The sequence below is a fragment of the Pholis gunnellus genome (genome assembly GCF_910591455.1).
Source record: "Pholis gunnellus genome assembly, chromosome: 18".
Taxonomy (NCBI): domain Eukaryota; kingdom Metazoa; phylum Chordata; class Actinopteri; order Perciformes; family Pholidae; genus Pholis; species Pholis gunnellus.
Window position 1 is genome coordinate 8,654,653 of NC_136545.1, and position 21,302 is coordinate 8,675,954.

At 41.2% G+C, this 21,302-nt stretch overlaps 2 protein-coding genes across 2 annotated transcripts; one reads left to right on the forward strand and one right to left on the reverse strand.

The window, feature by feature from the left end:
* The first annotated feature begins 206 nt into the window (after window positions 1–206).
* Window positions 207–7,958, forward strand: slc46a2 (solute carrier family 46 member 2). The gene is made up of 7 exons (XM_079178585.1): window positions 207–861; window positions 1,046–1,216; window positions 1,709–1,948; window positions 2,357–2,528; window positions 4,463–4,546; window positions 5,884–6,040; window positions 6,695–7,958. Exons 1-7 carry the CDS (start codon window positions 382–384, stop codon window positions 6,750–6,752), a joined length of 1,362 nt encoding a protein of 453 aa, XP_079034711.1. The 5' UTR covers window positions 207–381; the 3' UTR covers window positions 6,753–7,958.
* Window positions 7,959–8,196: 238 nt separating this feature from the next.
* Window positions 8,197–20,765, reverse strand: snx30 (sorting nexin family member 30). The gene is made up of 9 exons (XM_079178578.1): window positions 20,642–20,765; window positions 17,856–18,074; window positions 16,752–16,862; window positions 16,466–16,624; window positions 15,760–15,949; window positions 14,198–14,397; window positions 13,257–13,346; window positions 12,715–12,867; window positions 8,197–12,172 (listed from the first exon to the last, which is right to left on the reverse strand). Exons 1-9 carry the CDS (start codon window positions 20,762–20,764, stop codon window positions 12,095–12,097), a joined length of 1,323 nt encoding a protein of 440 aa, XP_079034704.1. The 5' UTR covers window position 20,765; the 3' UTR covers window positions 8,197–12,094.
* Between the last annotated feature and the right edge of the window lie 537 nt (window positions 20,766–21,302).

Sequence of the window (21,302 nt, forward strand, 5' to 3'; positions counted from 1 at the left end):
ACTGTTAAGATTATTTAACTTTCTCTTTCATTAAACACAGAAAAAAAACCAAATGATTGTCTTATCGAAATAAAAGAGGGAAGTAATATTTTGGATGAACTCTAAAATGCACCCATGTGCTAATACATGCATATGAGCACATGGGTGGTTTCCGAAATTTCTCACACTCGTATCACGTATAATCACGCCCGTTTTGTCAGCGCGTAAAGTAAAGAGGAGGAAGTGTGCGCGTGAGCGTTTCTATTTGTCCCTCGGTGCTTTAATTCCAAACACTACTTACTGACTCTGAGGGACACAGAGTTTAGCGCGTCTTCACTACATCAGGATGATTTAAGTTTAACAAGGAAGTCTTAGAAGAGGCTGTTATTAAAAAGTCTCATCATGGTCACGCCGAACCTGTGCCAAACCGCCTTCACGGTGCTCCGGCGCATAGAGCCCGCGATCGTGCTGGAGCAGCTGGGCAGCTCTCTCTTCACCACCGCCCTGCAGATGGTGGCCAAAGACCGCTGCGTTAACGCCACCTACCCGGACGCCCACCTCTCCAGGGAGGCCAGCCAGCAGAGAGCCATATCGGACTTCTACATGACCTACAACCTCATCCTCCAACTGGTTCCGATCTTACCCGCGCTGCTCCTGGCCAGGTTAGGCGACCGCGGCTGGAGGAGAGTCCCCATCATGGTGCCGCTGTGCGGGTACGTGCTGTCGAGTCTCACCCTGCTCATGGTGGTCATCTTCCGGCTCCCGCTGGTGGTGATGTTCGGCGGGGCGGTCGTCTTCGGTCTGTCCGGGGGCTTCGGCGCCTACTGGCCCGGCGTGATGACGCTGGCTGCGCTCTCCTCCACGGCAACTGACCGGTCCAAGGTCAGTATACAGTCAGACACGGTTCCCCAGCTTCATAACAATAAGTAGGCCTACTCACAGGAAGCTTATGTGTATGTATCATTAATTAAACAACAAAGTAATTGCCTAGGCCTATTTGTTCATTGCAGTCTGATTATGAGGTCAACCTTTCAAAAGAAGTAACGTGTGCCCATGTCCCGAGCAGGTGATCATGAGAGTGGAGCTGCTGTATGGGACAGCGGGTCTGGTGGGCAGCCTCGCGTCAGGTCATCTGTTCCTGCTGTACAGCTCCAGTTTGGAAAATGGAACCATCCTGATCACCGTGGGCGCACTGCTGCAACTGCTCTGCCTCATGCACGCCATCTTCCTGCTGCAGGTCAGCGTGCGTTTTTGGAGTATTACTCTGTGTTGTCTGTTGTGCATGTTTAGATTGGTGTGTGTCACCGGAGTGTATAATGTCTGGCTCCGCCCCTGCCTTGCCCCTGTAGCTATGTGATGAGGAATGAATCCCGACAGGTTATACGTGCCAAGATTGAAATGGTTGACGCGGGAGCTCTGCGGATCAAACTTAACTCTTTCTACTACTCTAAACTTGTTGTATTAAGGCTGTGGTAGCCTATATACTGTGCACATGAAGAAAGTATGCAGACACTGGAATTAACTCACTTCTGTAAACTGTGTGCATTTTTAAGAAAATAAAAATAGTTGAACCATTTAGAGTAAAAAACAAAGCATGACCATATCGTCATAACCACATTTTCAGCTTTTTATCCCCAAATATAGCCCAAATATTCGCTCTACTGCAGCAGCTGAGCAGTGTACAGCTCATGCAGATGTTAAATGTGTTTGTGTGCACTTTCATTTTAAGGTGAAACACCAACCCGACAAAGAGCCAGAGGACACCAGCCAACTCCTTCCCGATACCTTCAGTGAAGTTCCTGTGGAGGCTCCTGTGGAGGCTCCTGTGGAGGCTCCTGCTGAGAGAAACTGGGTGAACATAGTGCTGCTGGTTGTAGCTGCCGTTCTGTACGGCTCTGCAGTGGGAGGAGCAGTAGAAATTATGGAAGTCTTTGTGCTAAAAGAGCCACTCAACTGGAGTGCCACTCAGGTGACATTTTGTCTTCTTTGCACGTTTGAATTAGGTCTTGTGTTTGGATAGACGATTTTGATTTAAAATGATTAGACACGAACATAGACTATAATCAGCTGAAATTGTATAATTAATTGCTGCCATCAACTTTCACGCTTTAAATAGACTGGAAAATGCAGAATTCTTAAAACTGAACTGTTAGTTTCCCTTACTATCGCTCAGTTAAATGTGACTTACTGTAATGTGAGTAGCTGAGTACAGTAGACTCATACATGGTGTTTTGATGCACAGTATAGTGTACATTGATTTGATCTTGTTTCACTTTTAATGTTTAACCTGTTTTTCTCTTTCTTTTACTGTTGCACTTTCTTGTTTGCTGTCCAATTGCATCCTTTCCCTGGTTTCATGTGGTCTCTTTTCCTCCAGGTGGGTTATGGGCATGCAGCAGGCTGTACGATTTTCCTCACTAGTTTCCTTGGCGTCATCGTGTTTCGTCGCTGCGTCAGCGACGTGACGCTCATCCTGATCGGCATGCTGTCGTTCGCCTCTGGAATTTACTTCATGTCCTTCGTCAGGACAACCTACATGTTCTACCTCGGTAAGCATCTTAGACTGAGGCACAGTTAGTGATGGATCAGGAATAATGTCTCTATCCAAAAAAACAACAACAATCATGCAGTTTGCAGTTCAGGCGATATTTTCTTCCTGCAGTTCTATGTCCTGATGAAAGCCCAAACTTTCATGTTGAAAAAAGTCATAGAAAATCATTATTTAGTATGGCTTAAAAAGTCATAGTATAATTTGAAAAAAAAGTTTAGTGTGTCTAAAAGAGTCGTTAAATAACTAAAGTATTCTTTGTCAAACAAATCATGGAAAAGTCATAGTATAGCATGTGGTAAAAAGACAATAATTCATAATATTTTATATCGCAAAAAGTCAGAGTATAGTTCATCTAAAAAAGAGACTAAATAGCTTCACTGTAATATGTCAAAAAATCTTAAAAACAGTATAGTCTGTCAAAAGAAATCATGGTACAATATGTCAAAAATACATAAAAATGCCATTCTACAGTATGTCGAAAATAACCACAAAAAGCCCGACAATATTATGTAAAAAAAAGACATAGTATAATACGTCAGAAAGAATCATACAAAAGTCATAATACATAATGTTTTTAAAAGTTATTAAAAACTCATAGAATAGATTGTTAAAAGAAGTCATAAAGAAGACTATAGTATAAGGAGAGTCTGAAAAAAAGTCATAATATAGTCATAGTATTAAATCCTTTGTATAGTATGTCAAAAATAATTACCAAAAAAGTAATTGTGTAGTAAGTCCAAAAAAATCTTTAAAAAGTCAAAGTATAGTAAGTTGAAAAATTTCATGACAAAGCCACAGAATAGTATGTTGTAAAAAGTCAAAAAATGCATAGATAACGAAAAAGAATCCATTGAATGGTATGAAGAAAAGTCATAGTGTAGTCTGCAAAATAAGTCTTTAAAAAGTCCTAGTATACAGTAGTATGTCGAACAAAATCATAGCACAGTATTTCGAAAATATTATTTAAAAAGTCATAGTATTGTATGTCAAAACAGTACAGGAGGTGTGTCGTAAAAAGTCATAGTACAGTACATAGAGAGGTAAATAAGTCATAACAACTCATAGGAGGGTATGTTGAAAAATGTAATAAAAAGTGATGGTAAAGTATGTTGTAATATTCATATTATAATATATAGCCTAGTTCAACAGCTGCAACAAAAATTGGAGACCAGACGAGTTAAACACATTTATTCAAAGAATAACAATAAAACAACCGATACAAACATGGAAAGTCAGTAATCAGCAAAGTAAGGATGTGTTGTGTGAAAAATTCGAAACGAAAAGAAAGCGTCAGCAGAGGAAGAGCTGTCCATTCCAGGTGGTGCACTTTCATAGCTGGGACTGCATTACATGTTCAGGTGTGTCTCATCAGCCGACAAGAGTCCTGTAAGAAAAAGAAAACCCAAGTGTGTTTCAGTGCTCGCCACAATGTTTAATGTTCGATAAAGTCATTAGAAAGTGATTGTATAGTATGACCAGAAAAATGGATGAAATATTCTTAGTCAAGTATGTTGAAAACAATCACATAAAGTCATATTATAGTATGTCAAAAAAAGTGAGAAAAGTCACACTATAGTATGTCGAAAGAAAGTCATAGTATTGAAACATGTTAATGATTATATAGTATTTAATTAAATTGCTATTAAGGGAAGTCATAGTATAGTATGCCATAAAAAGGTTATGAGTGAAGAGCTAGCGGGCAACAAGCTCAAACAACAGCCAATGGAAATGTTTCATGAAACTTGTATGACGTTGAACCCACTCTTGTTTCAAAGCCAGGAGTGGTAGACGCAAACAAAATGGACCTTCATTTGTCTCGTCACAGGTTAAAGCAATTATTGTTCAGATGACGTGGTTGAGATTGAACAAAGAGAGATTAGTGGATGCTAAAGAATATTGTGAAATAGTTAATCAGTGTTCATTTCCCCGCAGCTCGCTCACTCAACTTGTTTGCTCTCATTCCGATGCCAACGATCAGATCGCTGCTCTCACAGCAGGTTCCAGCTTCCTCATGTGGTGAGTATGAAGTCTGTGTGTGTGTGTGTGCGTGTAGGTGTGTGTGTGTAGGTGTGTGTGTGTGTGTGTGTGTGTAGGTTGGTAAAAGCACAACAGATGAGTATTGATTGACTTTTGAGATAATTGAACAGTGAAAACAATCTTTGATAGAAAGTAGTTCTAAAGAAAAATGTTCACAATAAGGTCTGTGGAGCAAATAACCAGGACTCTGTTGGTGGAAAGAGATGTTTCTGTTCAATTCAGTGTAATGCTTTTTAATTCAATTGAATTCAGATTGAATCGCCTCCATTGTAGTGGAAGGAGAGATGGATATCTCGAAACCTGGGCAATAAAAACTTATTTTTTTTCTGTAAAAATTAAAAGAATTAAAAACATTTCTATCATTCAGACTTTTCCCTCACAATGTAAATTGCCAAAGCAGTGACACCTGACTTCATTATTCTGACGCGTTGCCCTGTTGTTTGAACTGTCCGTACAAACTGCAGTAACATGATATTGATAGCGTCATGATCAGAGTATGTCACAGTGAGTACAGGAAGACGTTGTGTAAAAAGGGAATGACTACTTCATATTTCCTGAAAGTTGAGTTTGCGACATGTAGTTCATGGACAGGTCAGAAACAACTACTGATCCTCTGACATCGCTACTATCAATCTGTGATGCTTTGAGTATTTAAGGAGTTACTGTGTGATGACAGTTACGTCACACATGTCCACTGGCAGACAGTAGAATAACTATGACTCTGACCTGAGACCCACCATCGAGCTTCATTTAAAAAAAATAAATAAATATGAAGGCACCTCTGAGGCAGTTATGCATAGATGTTGATCAAGCTTTCTTCTCTTTGAAACAAACACACACACACACACACACACACAAACATTTGTCTTGCTATACCTGTGAGGATGCTCATTGACATAATCCATTCCCGAACCTATGGGCTAATAAAATAGGTCTCGACCCTCAAACAGCCCTTTTTACTCAAATTGGGCCTCACAAAAACAGATGTACAACTACACAGAGAGCGAGAGACACACACACACACACACGTTTTTATGTTAGGACGTGCATTTCCCCCACACGACAGGTAAAACACACTTACACACGCACACACATGCAAGAGAATTAAGAAATATATATATGAGTGCCAGGCTAGCTGTAAATATATGAGCATGGTATCAATCTTCTTAAATCCCTCTTAGCAAGAAAGCATAAAAAGCTTATTTGTTTTTCCTTTAAAGAGATCTCTGAGAGATACACTTATAAGAAAACGTGTATGCGCTCTGAACCTTTTTAACTTGTCTTTCCTCGGCGCTCTGTGTACTCTTTCCCATCAGGCACCACGCTCACCTATCTGCAGTTGGCTCTGAAGTTTTCCGGTCTGGCGTACATCCCTGCCTTTACGAAGATCTATCAGGGAACCCTGGACTGGTTCCCAGGCTTTGTCTTCACGCTCTCCAGCATCATTACAGTGCTGGGAATGATACCGATCGGGTAGGAAGTGGCTGATATCATTTTGCTGGCAGTGATTGGTCTATTCCTACCACGGCTCTCTATTTGTTTTGTGCTTTGTGTACATTTTTTTCATTCCTTCAACAAACAGAAATGTATTTGTTTTTTTGTTTTTTATATATGAAAATGAGATTAGTCTTAACGATCAACAGTTAGGACCACTATTTACATTTTACACTTTGTAGTTCAATCGTGTGTTAATCAAATGTCTTTTTGGAAAAAGACGATGGCTTTCGTGCCAAAAGTTAAACAAGAAGGTCGATACCATTCCCATCTCTGTTGATCGAGTATGAAGTTGGAGCCATGAGTCAATTAGCTTAGCTTAGCATAAAGATTGGAAGCAGGGATAAACAGGTAGCACATTTGAATTGACTAAAGTTACTTTTTTTTTGTTTACCTACTCGCACATTGTTTTTATTTACTTCTCAGAGCACATGTTATATTCACAATACATTTTATATATACCTAATTAAGATAAGATTCAATTAAAAGTCATCAAGAGTATTTGAAAAAGATCTATTGTCTCTACATGGTCTATGTCTGGTATGATTCAGCCTTGAATGAAAAAAAACACACACCTGCCTTCACATCTTCTTATTTATATATTTATATGTATTTCATCTCTCCTCCCTCCAGTATTATCAGCTGGAGATCACGTCAGATGCGACAGTACACAAGGATTCCGGCAGAGTGACGGCACCGACCTCCCCGAGGCAGACGGGAAGCGAGAATGGGCAAAAAGGAGAACAGCGCTTTAATCTCACTTCCTATTTTGCTAAAAGTTTAGACACTGCAAGAGAGAAGTTCCAAACGGCTTCGGCTGTTACGGGAAGAACAGACGGCAGTTTTGGCCACATTCTTTTTTTTCTTGTTACAGGCAAATGTCATCAACCAATGGAAATAATTGGGGAGGGACATTTTTTGGACTCAAAGACATGTCCTCATCCAAGGGGATTTCCACATAATGTAGATTTGTCATCGAGTGTGTCAGACATACTGTAGGTCCTCTCGTAAGCATATACTGAGGGAGACTAAAAAGTACTGACGCATTTTAACAAGTTTCCTGTTATCAACAGGCTCAAACTGAATCACATTAAGCCGCGATTATCAAATATTGCTGATACCATTGTGACTCTGACACTTCATTTGGAAGTGAGAGATTTCAGTCCTAAAGCCTTGCAAATAAAGGCGAGGCTGATGGAATACAATTTAAGAGAAGTTGGAAGTTAAATTTACAGTTAACAACATTGTGTACTTTGGCTTTATTGTTGTTGTATAGTTGTTTGGTCAGGGGATTTTGCATTTGGTTGGAAAGCACTTTCAACAAATTTGAAAGGTACTACAATATATATATATATATATATCATTTACAGTACAGTAAATTACTTCAATAACTTGTAACCATAATGTTATGTAATGGTACGCACCTGGCAGAAATGGTGTCTGTTGAATGTCAGTGTCGCATCTTAAAAAGATGGAACTCTTGACTTAATGTTTGAATTTTAGCTTCTGCCATATTCACTTTGCACTTTGATTCTTTTTTAAACATTCAATTTAGAAATGTTTTTTTACTACAGTTAGATATATTCATTACGAATTATATAATAATCATTAATTATGCATTTGAGACAATAAGGCGGCAAGTGAAAGTTACTGCGTGTCCCGTCCTGGCAGCCTGTATTATCATTTTAATATTATGCACGTTACGCACACTTTAAGAAGCACACACACAAAAAGGCTGCTGTCAATGGGTTTAAATAAAGGTTATTACACCTAAGGTACAGTTTATGCTCATGTATGGGTTTGAAGAATATGTTATATTTTTGTGGTGATGAACTGAAGCTGCACGTTTTGTAAAAGTCTAGTTTTTGTATTTTCTTTAATAAACATTTCTGAGGTATGTTTTGGGAGACTTGATTTGATTTTGTTTCTATGAAATTCACTTAAATTCTGATAATAAAAAAGGTATTAAGAAAATTCTTTATAATTACTATCACATTTTAAGACTCATATCTAAACCGGTTCATTTGGGTTCATATTCAGCAGATCAATATTACTTTATGCATTTTCATCAAATAATGACTCCTTTACACAGAAAATCTTAAAGAATAAATAAAACAGTCCTGAGCAGACAAGTATCAAACGCATTCTTTTTATTATTGGTCCAATATATCCAAAAAAATCATTCGAGGTAAAGATAAATTGCATCAAAAACGACATCAATATACAAGCTTATTTATAATTACAACAAGATGTTATTAACATCCAAATGTACAATAAGGACAGAACGTAAACAGCACACACCGGGGAGGAACAGAAACAAAAAGACAAACTAAATGTGCATAACTGGACTGACTTCTAACCGTTCACACAGGTCTGATTGATCAGGTTCATCTTGTACTGCAAATCAGATTTCCTCATTATGTGTGAATCTGAGACAGGAAGAATAGACGAGGACATTTTGGCTTCGAAACATTTGATTTGTACATTAAATGAAAAACTAAAAATGAGTCCGCTCTCACTCTCCCTTTTGTACAGTGGCAGCCATAAAAAGGTCCCCGTTTGAGGGATTTTTACCTGAATCAGCTTTGCAGACGATGCCTTTCCTAACATTACAGAACACAAGTCAAGCCACCAGACTATTAATTGTCATATTTGGCAACTAAAAGAAAGCTTATTTAGTTGTTTTGTTGGGAGTTGGAGCTACATATATAGTGCAAAAGTAAATCAGCAGGCACACAGTTAGGAGATGGGGATTTGACAATGGCTATGAGTGAGAATAAGTAAATGTTGAACTATCGTTGGGGTTCCAATGAGTATTAAAAACAAATAATAAATAAAGGTTTCATTTCTCATTTTGTTTATGCGAGGTGCATCGACAAAAATCCCTTTGAAAATCGATGTGTTGCAATGTTCACATACTCATTGGAAAACCCAACAATGATCAACTGCTTGTTTTATACAAAAATAGACTCAGCTGTACCGTATAATTCAGCTGTACATGTGGGTATATTGAATATACAGTATATTGTCATTAGAGCAAAAATAAACTTCAAATATATTCTCATGCTCAGGTCACCTCAGCAGGAAAGTCTACAGATGGCCCAATGCCTATTTAAAAAAAACACACACTGCCACAATTCACATTGCTCAGCAATAACCAGATCTGATCCAGTAAATAAAAGAAAACTAAAAAGAAAAGAGTGACCTAAGTCGCTTTTTATGCTCCAATAGAGGGTTTGCTACATGTACTTTTCCTTAGCTCTTTAACAAGTCAATATATTAGGGTTACAGTAAACATTAGTTATTGGTTGAAATATGGAAAACGTGGAAATTAAACCTCTAGCTGTCTTATTTCTTATGGGGTTCCAGAGTGCAGTGTGCTAATATAAAAAAAGAGATTTGAAAGAAGGTTAAACTGCTAAAACAATCGGTTTTCAAAGCTGCCCAGTGGAGTTTTCTTGTAAACAAAGTTATGTTCACATTCAATCTTTGTCTTTTGTGTGTTTTCTTGAGATACAAACGCAGAAACACGGCTCCGTGGTGCTGCGAGCGGTCAGAAACTCTACAGGGTGCCTTTAACTTTGCCTGATAGTGATGAATCCCTGCTGCTGCTAATTTAATAACAGTGACTCTCTCTGTGAGGTTTGGATAAACCATTTAAAAAAATATCTTTTTGTACCAGTTGTGACAATAAACATAAAAACGGATGGAAAATGTAGGAAATAAGAATACAAACAGCTCTTAAAGCAGTAGTTTGGGGATAAAAAAAAGAGTTTTTTCTGTACATTTTATGTGAGAGATAGAGAAGCTAGAAGTGTGGGGGGGGGGGGGGGGGGGGAATTTAGCATCAGTGACTGCGTGGTACGGTCCGCTGTGGCTGCGTCGACACTGGACCACAGTGACTCAGAAAGCTTCTCTCAATCGTGCTGCTTCAAAATGCCTAAATATAAAATATATTCTTGTGTCACCTCACTGACTTCTGGTAGTGAGAGAAGAAACAGTGTCTGCTTTGTGCTTTTAAACGCTCGAGGGGAAAATATGAGGGGTAAATATAGCTGACAAAAAGCCACAACGTAATGAATCCAGTTCACTAGCAGCCACGGTTACTTCTCGCCGCTGTCTTGCAGCACTTTGCATTTGGCAACACAGAGGGCGGCCTCAGTAACTAGACATACGCCGATTAAAAACAGGGCAAGGACCATTCAAAGACAGTCGGACTAAAAGGACATTTAAAAGAAACAAACAAAAACATTTCTGAGAGACATCAAATTACGCTAAAGAAACTCTTCATCAAACGGAGATGATCATGACAGGTGTTGGAACAATATAGTTTTGTAGTGCAATGAAATGAACCAAAGCTAGAATCAGGGTTTGTAAATGTGGTTCTGGGAAGGTCTGCCCGAGTCATCATCGTTGGGGCTTTCACTACTTTAGCTAGCGAGTGTAGTGTAATGAGCTGGCAGTACGGCTGCAAAATGAATCATGCATATTAGCAAAAGCGATGAACTGTCAGCGCGCTGCATCGCTCCGCTGTGGCTGAAATCACTGAAGAAAGCAGGTTTGTGATAAGGACCCGAGTCCGAATGGGCTTTTTAGTCGTTTTCAATGAAAGTGTCGGTCCGACATATAAATCTCAGGATCGACTGACACAGCCAAAACAAGCTTCTCCTCTATTTACTATACTCATAATGACATCACCAGCACTTTTCTAAGAAGTTCAGGAGCACAGAAAAGGCACAGCGCTCTCGGCAGAAGTTCTAAACTCTGCACTCTCTTTTCTGAAGGTGTTTTCAGATCATATGCAGCCTTCAAGACACAGATTTTGTTGATGGGGTGCAAAAAAACGCCACATGTTCCCAATGCAGTGTTTGTTTCGTTTAGAAATGTTCTCTAAATGAGTGCCACTGAGGCAGATTACTGCAAAAGAAATGACTTTTGAAAGTTGACAGCCGATTGTTTTCATTTGTTCCAAAATAATAAATTACACTTTGAACTTCATTTCATTGGGTATAAATGGCTACGGCTAAAAAAAAACAAAAGGGTGACATCATGAGAAACCAACAGAAGCGGCACACTGTTGAGCCACCGGTTTCAAAAGTATGAAAACTATTATGGTCTTACCCACCAGGTGGTGCTGCTACAAAAGCACACAATGACCACGAACTAAATCACTTCCCTGATAAAGCTCCACATTCATCTCAGACACCCACACTTTGCTTTTGGGCTTTGTTTCGTGTCTTTTTAAAAGCTCTGATGACACAGGTAGTTTCGAGTCACTGCAAGATGATTTTTATGAGAATGGTTGCGGGGAAATTAGGAACTCTTGGAAAAATGTCAACGGTAAATGCAAGTGTAAGAGTTTATGGGCTGAACCCTGCAAAAAAATAACAGGTATGATCCTTTAAATTAAGTATAAGATGTTGTATTCTAATTTACAGTCTATATGGGGCCTTTAAGAGATGAAGGAGTATTGTTTCAGTGTTACATTTTAGAAGGGTTTTACATCCTGACAGGGGGAAAAGTAAATCTTGAGGATGCACTGAATACTACTTCATACTTCACATTTCGTGATCTTATCGGTTTTCTTCAACGCTGGAGAGTTATCCTTCACATTTGGCCCGATGCGAACATGTAGCGAACAGACAGAAAACATGCCTCTCTGAGACTGTGGTTAAATAAACACCAGAAGCATTGGCAACCGACTGTAATTGGAAACACAGTCGTATACAGAAGTAGAAAAAGGTCGTTAGGAACAAAGAAAAAAAAACAAAAAACGAAGGAAAATGTCTATACAGAGCAGGTCTCTCCTCGTTCCCAAATGTCCCAGAATGTACCATGTGTTACCTACTTTGCAGGTCAAATCTGTGAGAGAGACGACTCCCCTCTGTACAATCATCTCACCGGAGAACAGGGGCAAAGTCCAGCAGTTCAAATCTGCTGCCTGGTTGGTCCTTGGCATGAGAGAGTGTGTTATACAGAGAGAAAGAGAGAGAGAGAGGGGGGGGAGGGGGGGCAACGGCATGAGGAGAGGTTTCAGTTCGTCTCGCTCGTTTTGTCTTCAGTCTGTTTGTCCTGGAGGAGAGTTATGAGCGACTCCCACGCTGCTTGGCACTGCAGAGGGAGGGAGATGGATGAAGACAGTCGACGGAGTGAAACAGTGAGGTGGAAGGGAAAGAGAGAGAGAGAGAGAGGTAGATGCAGTGAACAAGAGAAATAGTTAACCTGTTGCAGCTTCATGGAAATACAGTATTTATCCTTTTATTTTGGAGGCGTTTCGAGGTCGCTAGTGTGATCTCGTTTGGGGTGATGAGATAAATGTGTGATTGAAAAATGCAGCCCCTGCTCCTCCCTCGCTGCCCTTGAGAAATGAATTGAACGGTTTATTGCTTCAGACTGTTGTTGTACTGGGCAACTCTCACGCGTGAATGTGTGCAACTGTGTCAGTGGGAGCGGGACGTTTTCTTTTACTGAAGAGCCTTCATGTTCAGTGAATCTACTGCAGGATCAATTAAAAAGTCAACAACAAGCTAATTTAGACAAAATGAAAGTAGTCAAGAGCTACTCATAGAACCGTTTTTTAACACGTTCCTGTGTCGGTCTCGTTTGCAGTGTACTGAAGTCACAGTCGAGCTTTACAGCAGCAGCGCGCGTACCTTTTCATAGTGGTTGACGTTTTTGTCGGCCATGCCGGTGAGCAGCTGTTTGAAGTCTTGCCTCTTGTTGCTCTGCCAGCGCTCCCAGTCGGCCTTCAGGTCGGCGTTGAAACACTCCACTTTGTCCTGGCACTTCTCTACCTCAACTGGCATCTACGGCGAAACAGAGAAGAACTACAGCTACAGGGGCTTTTTAAAGGGAACAGTACACAAAACTACAGGTTGCAGGCTACAACCGGGGCGGTCTAGGTGGTGCAGGGGGTTTTGGAGGGGGAGGGTTGTGTTAGAGATATGTGACATTTGACACAGTGGCAGAAGACTATAACCAGTTCTCCCTCTAAAATCAGGAGAAACTTTCTTTGTGGAGTTAGTATGGCATACGGACAAAAGATATCGAACTGTCTGTAAAAGCATCACAGAAAGTAATATTGTGAAGTGAACTTTGTGAACTACAGACACTCCCTAAAATGCTAACACAGCACGTTTAAGGCCTGTGTGTGTGTGTGTGTGTGTGTTAGGCGCTTCAGAAGGAGGAGGCTTACAGGCGTTCTGTCCTCCTGTTTGCGTAATACGGCTGCTTCTAGTCGGCCCTCGTACTCCGCCTGGCTCTGGTCTCGCTTCCTCAAAACATTCTGTAATCAACCACAAAACATCAACCGTTTCATTTCGCACCGTTAGTGTGACATTTACCGATACTGTTAATATTCCCGAGAGAGATGATATGGAAAATATTAAAACGGAGCGAGATGCCGATTCAAGAGCTCAAGAGCTGAAAGCAGGATGTGAACAGACTCTCACTTGCTCTATTCATGGTCAAACATTGACTCCGCTGAAACACAGCGAGTCTGAAGCCGTGTCCGAAACCCATAATACACACAAATTCAAAATCAGCTTTTTGGTATGTAGACACTGCAAAATGTGTGCAAATTTAGGATCTACTCATAGCTGGAAAAATAAACTAAAATTAAACAAATTTTGGGTGCGTGTGAATCAGTTCAAAACATCTTCTTAAACAAATAAAATAAGCATTAAATCGAAGGGACAAACTATTGCCGTCCATTTGTCAGTGACATTCCAAAGTCACAGTTTGAGTGACGTTCGCTGTCTGTTAGTATAAAATGGAAAAGTGGATTGGGTTTTCTAGTACCACCCTTATTTAAAAAAAGATGGGACTCTGTGTAAAACATAAAACAGAGAGGTATAATTTGCTAATCCTTTCTGACATATATTCAACTGAAAACAGTACAAAGACAAGATATCTAATGTTTACCATCTTTTTGAAAGAAAAATTCTTTCCAATTCTTGCCTTTTAAGAACTTTTTTTAAAACATGTTGGTGGCATCAAATTAGAAATAACTACATATTTACAAAAATCAATGACGTTGATAAGGTAAATTGAACATATGTAAAAGAGGTTCCAGCTCTTTAGCACATCAACAAAACCAAAAAAAATGTCCTGTGCGACATCCCTCGTGCCTCTCACCTTCATGGACTCTACGTAGAGGACGTACTCTCGGAGTACGGGCAGGAAGTCCTGGCTCATGCTCTCGCCCAGGTCCTCCAGCGCTCCGCAGCACGACGTCACGCTGCCACTCACGCCCTCCAGGGGGCGCCGCAGCTCCTCCTCTGATCCCACCCAGCTGGAGTACACGGTGCCGTACTCACGGAGCTCCGTCAGGTACTCTAGTGGGGGTTTAAAAGAAGAAAGGAAGAGGTGGTTAGACAGGAAATAAAGAAGAGTTATGTGAGCTTCTTTCCTTTTTCATACTTCTTAATGACCCGTGGATAATCTGTGTCTGGATTTGAAGGTTGAGCAGCTAATACTTTATTACACTGCTGGACTGGAAAACCAATGAAAGCTAAACTTTCTCTCTTTCCTCACAGGTGATAAAGAGAGAGAGCGGTGTGTTGATTGGAAAAATCTGGATTGGTAAATTACACATGAGAGAGGGTGATGAGTGAACACCGGGCTGCTAAGTGAAGCATGGCATTTGCTTCTTTTTTTTTTTTTTTTTACACTCTGCGTCGGCTCATAGGTCTTTTTTTTTTTTATCTACACTTCCCAGAGTTTCCATCTCATCTCCTCCAATATGGAAACGAGGTTTGTTTGCGCTGCAGATTTTTAGGCCACAGACTGCGACATCATCTAAAACCCCGAACAGATGGCGATATCGAGCATTTCACACGGCAGATGTCAGGTATTTACAAGATCACATGTCATGCGTGAGCTAGGCCTGCACTTATCCGCCATGCACCCGCGATGCCAAAGGTCTGTGAGGGTTTTTATTCTCTGACCAAACACAACAGCACTGAATCAATACTGCAGATAAAGTCCCACAGGCTAGTTTTAGCCACCCGGGTCAAGACCGAACGACTGCATGAGATAAGCTCACCACAAGCACAATGTAAGTTAGAAGATACAAAGTAGCTGCCAGTAAGTACTGAGAAGAGGAGTTGAGTATAAGGAGTAACTATTTGAGGTCTATTGCAAGCAGCACACGCATACAACTGTTTCAAAATGTCGCTTCCTGGTGCCTAAAATACATCTCTGGAAGAAGTAATTATGAAGAAGTGGCTTCAGTTCTCTAGCCAGAAAGGGCTTTTTACAACCCAGAGCTGATACAGTATGTAAAGTTCAGCCACAATGAGGCTCTCTGTAAATCACAAAAGAATTGGTAAATGGAAAATATTAATTCATCTACTTTTAATTTATCCATTTATTGATGCTTCATGTTGCTCATTTATTTGCCATTTTTGTAGTATTTTGGTGGAATAATTTTCTCATTTGGTAAGTTTTGTATTAATCCCTCTCTGTATTGCAAAATGACAATCAATCAATTAACTGGTTTATAACCATGTGCAAGCCTGCTGGGCCCTGCATAGCATTTAAAGGATGACTCCGTTGTATTGGAACTTGGAAAGGGACCTTTGTTGCATATCATAACCCCGTGCAGAACAAGTGTTCAATAGACCCAAACTACATATGTTAAAAAATAAAGGAAGAATCAAGTGATACAGGCAATCGTATTATTATTGTTCTGGTACCCGACTGCTCTTTGAGGATCCTCTGAGCGATGCGGTCGATGGTCCCCAGTTTCTGGTTGAAGGTGTCCAGGTATTCTCCCATGGCGCAGAACTCGGCCGGCCGCGCCCGCAGCTTGTAGCCTCCGGCCGCGTGCTTCACCGACTCGCCCACCTTGGTCAGCAGGGCCAGACCCTGACGCTTGTTCAGGTCCTGCAGACACACAGTGACGACAATCAAACGACATAGGTATGAAGCGACAAATGTGTTAACGTAGCAATAATGTTTTCTTTGGATGTACCTTGTCCAGCTTAAACAGAGAAATTACCCAATTTAGTATTTTATTATCACCTATTTTACATTTTATATGGTTCTAGCATGCTTACGCTTCACTTTCTTTTTCTGAGTCCAATCATCTTACTGCTGCAACAGCATTATTTACCCGCTGGGCTCAATAAAGTTGTCTTTTGAGACAAAATGTTTGACTGATGATCCAGAGAAAACACACACAAGAGGAGGCAGAGGCTCTGTATTTTCTGGGACTGCATTATAGTGAAAGATCGCCGCTGAGATTAGGTCTCTTTATTGTACATAATAACACGCACAATGACAAGGTGCTGCATACAATGAACTGCATGCAAGCATGTGACAGGAAAAGCACTGAGTGACCTGAATTTGTCTGTGTGTTGATCACAGTGAGAAATCATTTCTAACTTTCCGTCGTCTCACCTTGGCAGTTAGGAAAGTGTTTAAATGTGGGTTGAAGGAGAGTACGGGGTGGTCAGAAACTCGCTTCAGGAACTTGTCCAGGGCCTTCATCCTCGTCTCCACAAACTCCTCTGAAAAACGATCCACCACGCCCTTCATCACGAACTTCTCTGGCAGCGGCTGGAGATGACGAGAGGCGGAGGAAAGAGGAGGAGCAGAGAATGTATATTAAGGTTTCTCAACGGAAAACCAGGACGGTAAGCAGGACGGGGGTGGGGGGGGGGGCGCTGTGGCTCGTTTGACCTACGGGGATGAGGTGGGTCGGCTGGCTGTCCTCCAACTTGATCCTCAGCCAGTCAAAGTCCTGGTAGCGCCGTCGCAGACAGTAGTCCGGCAGGTCAAACTCTACCCGTGATGTCTGAAGGAAAAAAACACACACAAACACATTTGCTGTGTTAATAAATTACCAAATTAGAAGACAGTACTTTAGCACAGAATTTATACTTACAAGTACACATTAGTATGGAAGGTGGGAATGTCTTAGCATCTCAGCTCATTTTAGGATAACTATACATGCTTACTGACCTTAAAATATAGCTGACACTGCACTCTCTCTCTCTCTCTGACAATACTGTGTTAAACGACGGCCCCCACATGCTCTCAATTAACACGTTTGTGTTCATAGTGGGCTGTGATATTTGTCCTCCGAGCTGAAGCACCACAGCGCACATAGCAACTGTAGTCATGACACAACCCGGGCAGCTCCTGGCAGCGTCTATCTCTGAATCCGTTTCTTTCATTACTCGATGGAAAGGCCTCCAACGCTGCGAATCCCCGCTGAAGGTCAGAGCAAATTTAGTCCCGTCAGGCCGAGCGGTGCCTACTGGCAAGACAGGAGGATGGACCAGAGGCTCCACCCGGTAAACTCACTGAATACATCTACATCTCTGGAATATTAATCCTTTATGGGAAGGCTGAAGCACTATGAATCTGCAACCTGCCTAAATCCATTACCATGAGGCGGTTTACCTCCCTCATATTGGTCGTTTTGCATGTTTGATCCCATTTAATTTAATTAAAGAAACTTTCTTTCATAGCACTTTGGTATAAAACTTGCCTTGAACACACCGTGAAGGAGAGTTTTTAAAACAATCACGAAACACAACAAATAAGAGGAAATAAGAATAATAAACGGAAGACTAACTACTCACTGTGATTGATTACCTACTCCGACAGGTGCAGAGGTATTAATGATATGCTTTGAGAAATGGTTGGCAGTAACTGTTTGATTGGCGGGTTGGCTGAAACATGGTAAACAAACACTATGACCCCATTAGATTAGAAGTTTATTACTGCCGTCCACAGAACACCAAGAGGGGCAGTGTCCCCATGACACCGGCCAATAGCAGACCTTGGTGGAGACTCTGTAGGTGATGTAGGTCTCCATGGTGGACACGTGCTTCTTTGGGTCGTCGACCGTGACGAACAGGTCACGGGTCTCTGTGGTTTCTGCGTAGGGGTCCCGGACATCTGCCTCCAGATCGTCGTCCAGCTGCAGCCTGTTGAACAGCGACGACGTGGAGGCGGGACTCGACGTCTCGACCGGCGTGCCGTTGGTCAGCCCGGCTTCCTGCGTGGACGGAGACAATAGCGACGTCAAAAAGGAAAAGACGCTGCAAACAAAGAGCTGATAGATTGATGGCGATGGCGATGCAGTTGTTTCTCTGTGTCAATGGGGCTCTTGTTGAGGCTGCTGCTGCTGCGTACGCAGCCCACATGGCCTGACACTACTCCTGGCTCTCTAATTGAATAATGGACGAGAGGAGAGAAATGGAGCATCTGTGGACTGGGGATACTTTTCAATTTCCAATGTCCAACTGTGGGAAAACAATGGCTTGCTATACCATCTCTAGGTTGACAAAAATATCAATATTTCATTTGGTTTTATTATATTTGTCCAAGATGACACTCTTCCACGTTGGTGTAAAAATAGGTGCCGTCATACTTGTTCAAACTATTTCAACTTTTCAGTGCTTTCTATAGCAGCAAGTAGAGAGCAAACAACAAATATCCCCCGCAGCCTCCATCTAAACACAGCAAGAGCGCTCACAAAAAAAAAAAAAGCTATGAAAAGCAAATAACTGGACAAAAGTGGATTCTGCGGAAACTGTTACTCCTACAATGACGGGACAATGTGTGGAATACAAAGGACATAAAAAAAAGCACATCTCTACAATGGATTGATATATGGCTACTGCTGCACATTTAGAAGAGACTTCGTTTAGCAAACAGCCGGGACTGCAGGCAACAGATTGCTAAATGTAAACTAATTAAAATGTAACCACTGCAACAGGAAGGCAGGCAAAACACAGAGTCTGCAGGGCTGCATCATTGGAACTGGATCTTGAAATTAAAACGAAGCAAAATCTCTCACTGCAACAAGCTGTACAGCAGCATCTGATTTGACTTCTCACCAGTCCTCTGCAGGCACATCTTGCCTCACATGAGGAAGGAACTTCTTTCCTCCAGGTTAAGGTGCAAGTGGGAAAGCAGCTAATGTTCAACCTTTATCGCTTTTTTTTTGTATTTACACCTCTCTCTCTCTCTCTCTCTCTCTCTGCTACAGAAACACACACACAGACAAGCTGCTGACATTGTACACTTTTTACACTGTGGCACTAACCTGCACTGGTAATCACAGTTCAGATAATTGCATTGCGTTGCATCATTACACCACTGTGAATGAACAACCAGGCCAGCGCAACGCAGCCACGCTCAGACAAACAGTAAGGACAGAATATACCGGGGGGGGGGGTCATCTGAGTTGATGCGAGTTGGGATATGTATGAATGTAATAATAATAATAATAATCATTATTGGGATAAGGGAATGGATATAATGTAGAGCTTAAATGTTGCATTTCAGGGCCTAAAGGTTATTTCAAAACATATTGAACAGTTTTAGCTCAGAAATAACTGAAAAACATGCACATGGTTGGTCACCATATCCGCATTACTACCTTCATAGGCAGATGTTTTGACAGGGAGAACACAGGTGTTACTAATAACATTAACGATGCCTCTGCTGTACTCAGAAGGTCCAGGTGTGACAGTGAGCCAGCATGCCCGGGACCCTGAAACCGAAGCAGCTAAACGGAACTCAGCCATTATTAATTTGACCATTTACACCTGTGCGTTTCCTGCTGTGATATGTCAACATATCTCCGGTGAAAGGGGGCCTATTGAATGACACCGACCTCTGCTTCAAGACAAAAGATGAGAAGCGAAGACTGTACCCGTAGCATGCAGTTTTATATTTTAGGTATACAAAAAGGTATAGAGAGCAAAAAGAAAGAAAAACTTAGCTAGGTTTTTGCTTTACACAAGTTTAAATGCATTATACTTTTTTATAGAAGGTGCTAAAAAACATTCTTTAGACATTAGTAAAAAGGGTTCAAAAGAAAATGTTAAGAATGCAATGTTAAGAAAATCCTTTGAAAAAAAATCTGATCCATGGAATCACTTGTTCCCAAGTTCCCATAATCTAAATTTCCATCCACTTTTATTGAAGTGTGTCGACAGACTGTTACTAACAGACCAGAACACCTCCTTGCTCGTGAGCGATATACAGTCTGTGGCATAAACAAAGGAACTCTCACAGGCTTCACATTTTCAATTAGTGAGGAGGGTCTCCTTGCCTCTGGTTGTCTCTCCATGAATGGAAAAAAAAAGTAACCTCGTTGGAAGAATGTATCACAGCATCTCTTATTGGCAATGATAACTGCAAAACAAATCCTTGTTTCCACAGCACACACACACACACACACAGATGAAAGAGAGAAATCTGTTTTCTAACCAAAATACGTGTAAACAGGAGTCAGTATGATGCAACACGTGTAAACAAATCCAGTTTACACGGTCCAGTAATAAAAAGTCCTTTGACAAGATATAACGTTATCTAGCTAAAGGCTCGACTCTAACAGCAAGGTTAAAAAGCTAATATAAATAATGAACATTAACCAGAAAGGCGTTGTTTAATGTGTATCCTGTTGTCTCCGTTTAACTTCCATCACTTTGCTACTACTTATTTAATGGATTTAGCCACAAGTACTGAAAACATGTTAGTGTATGTTAAACCTCCTCTCTCCATCATCCGGTCACAACAACCCGGTCTCGGATCAGCCCCAGCGGACCCTACCTTGTCCCCTCTGACGCTGACGGTGCCGGAGAGCTGATCCTCGGCGGCGGATAGCGGGTGGAGGATCTCCGTGATGGGCTTCTGCCCCGAGCTGGCCAGGCCTCTCGGAGCACCGACACTCATCCTGCGGAAGGCGGGAAGACGTGGCCGGGTATCTGGGGACAGTGGCGGTCCGGTTCTCCACTGCAGAAACGGAAAGTATAGAGAGAGGAAGGTCTTTTTTTTCCTCCGTTCAGTGTCTCTTCAGTTGATATGTTTCAACCGCTGGTTGGTTACTACTGTCAGCTGACTCCCATTGCGCAGCTCCGGAAGTTAAACTACACGAACCCGGATGTAAACACATGCATCACATGGGAAACGGGGAACGAATGGAATTCTAAAGATCGTCTATTGAGAAGATCAGTAAACTGTTATAGAAACCGCTAACTCTGCTCATTTTCTAACCAAGTGACATCCCAAAGCAGAACATAAAGTGCAGGAAACATCATGTAAAAAGCAGACAGTATGAATGAAATAATAATAACCTTAAATGTAGATGTTTATCTTTTTATTTATCAAACTATTGTTCCCAAAAGCAAGATTTATACTTGACTTCCAATGTGCATATACTGGACTCCAAGTAAGCGGGGCCTCATATGATGTATTAATTAGTTATAAGTTA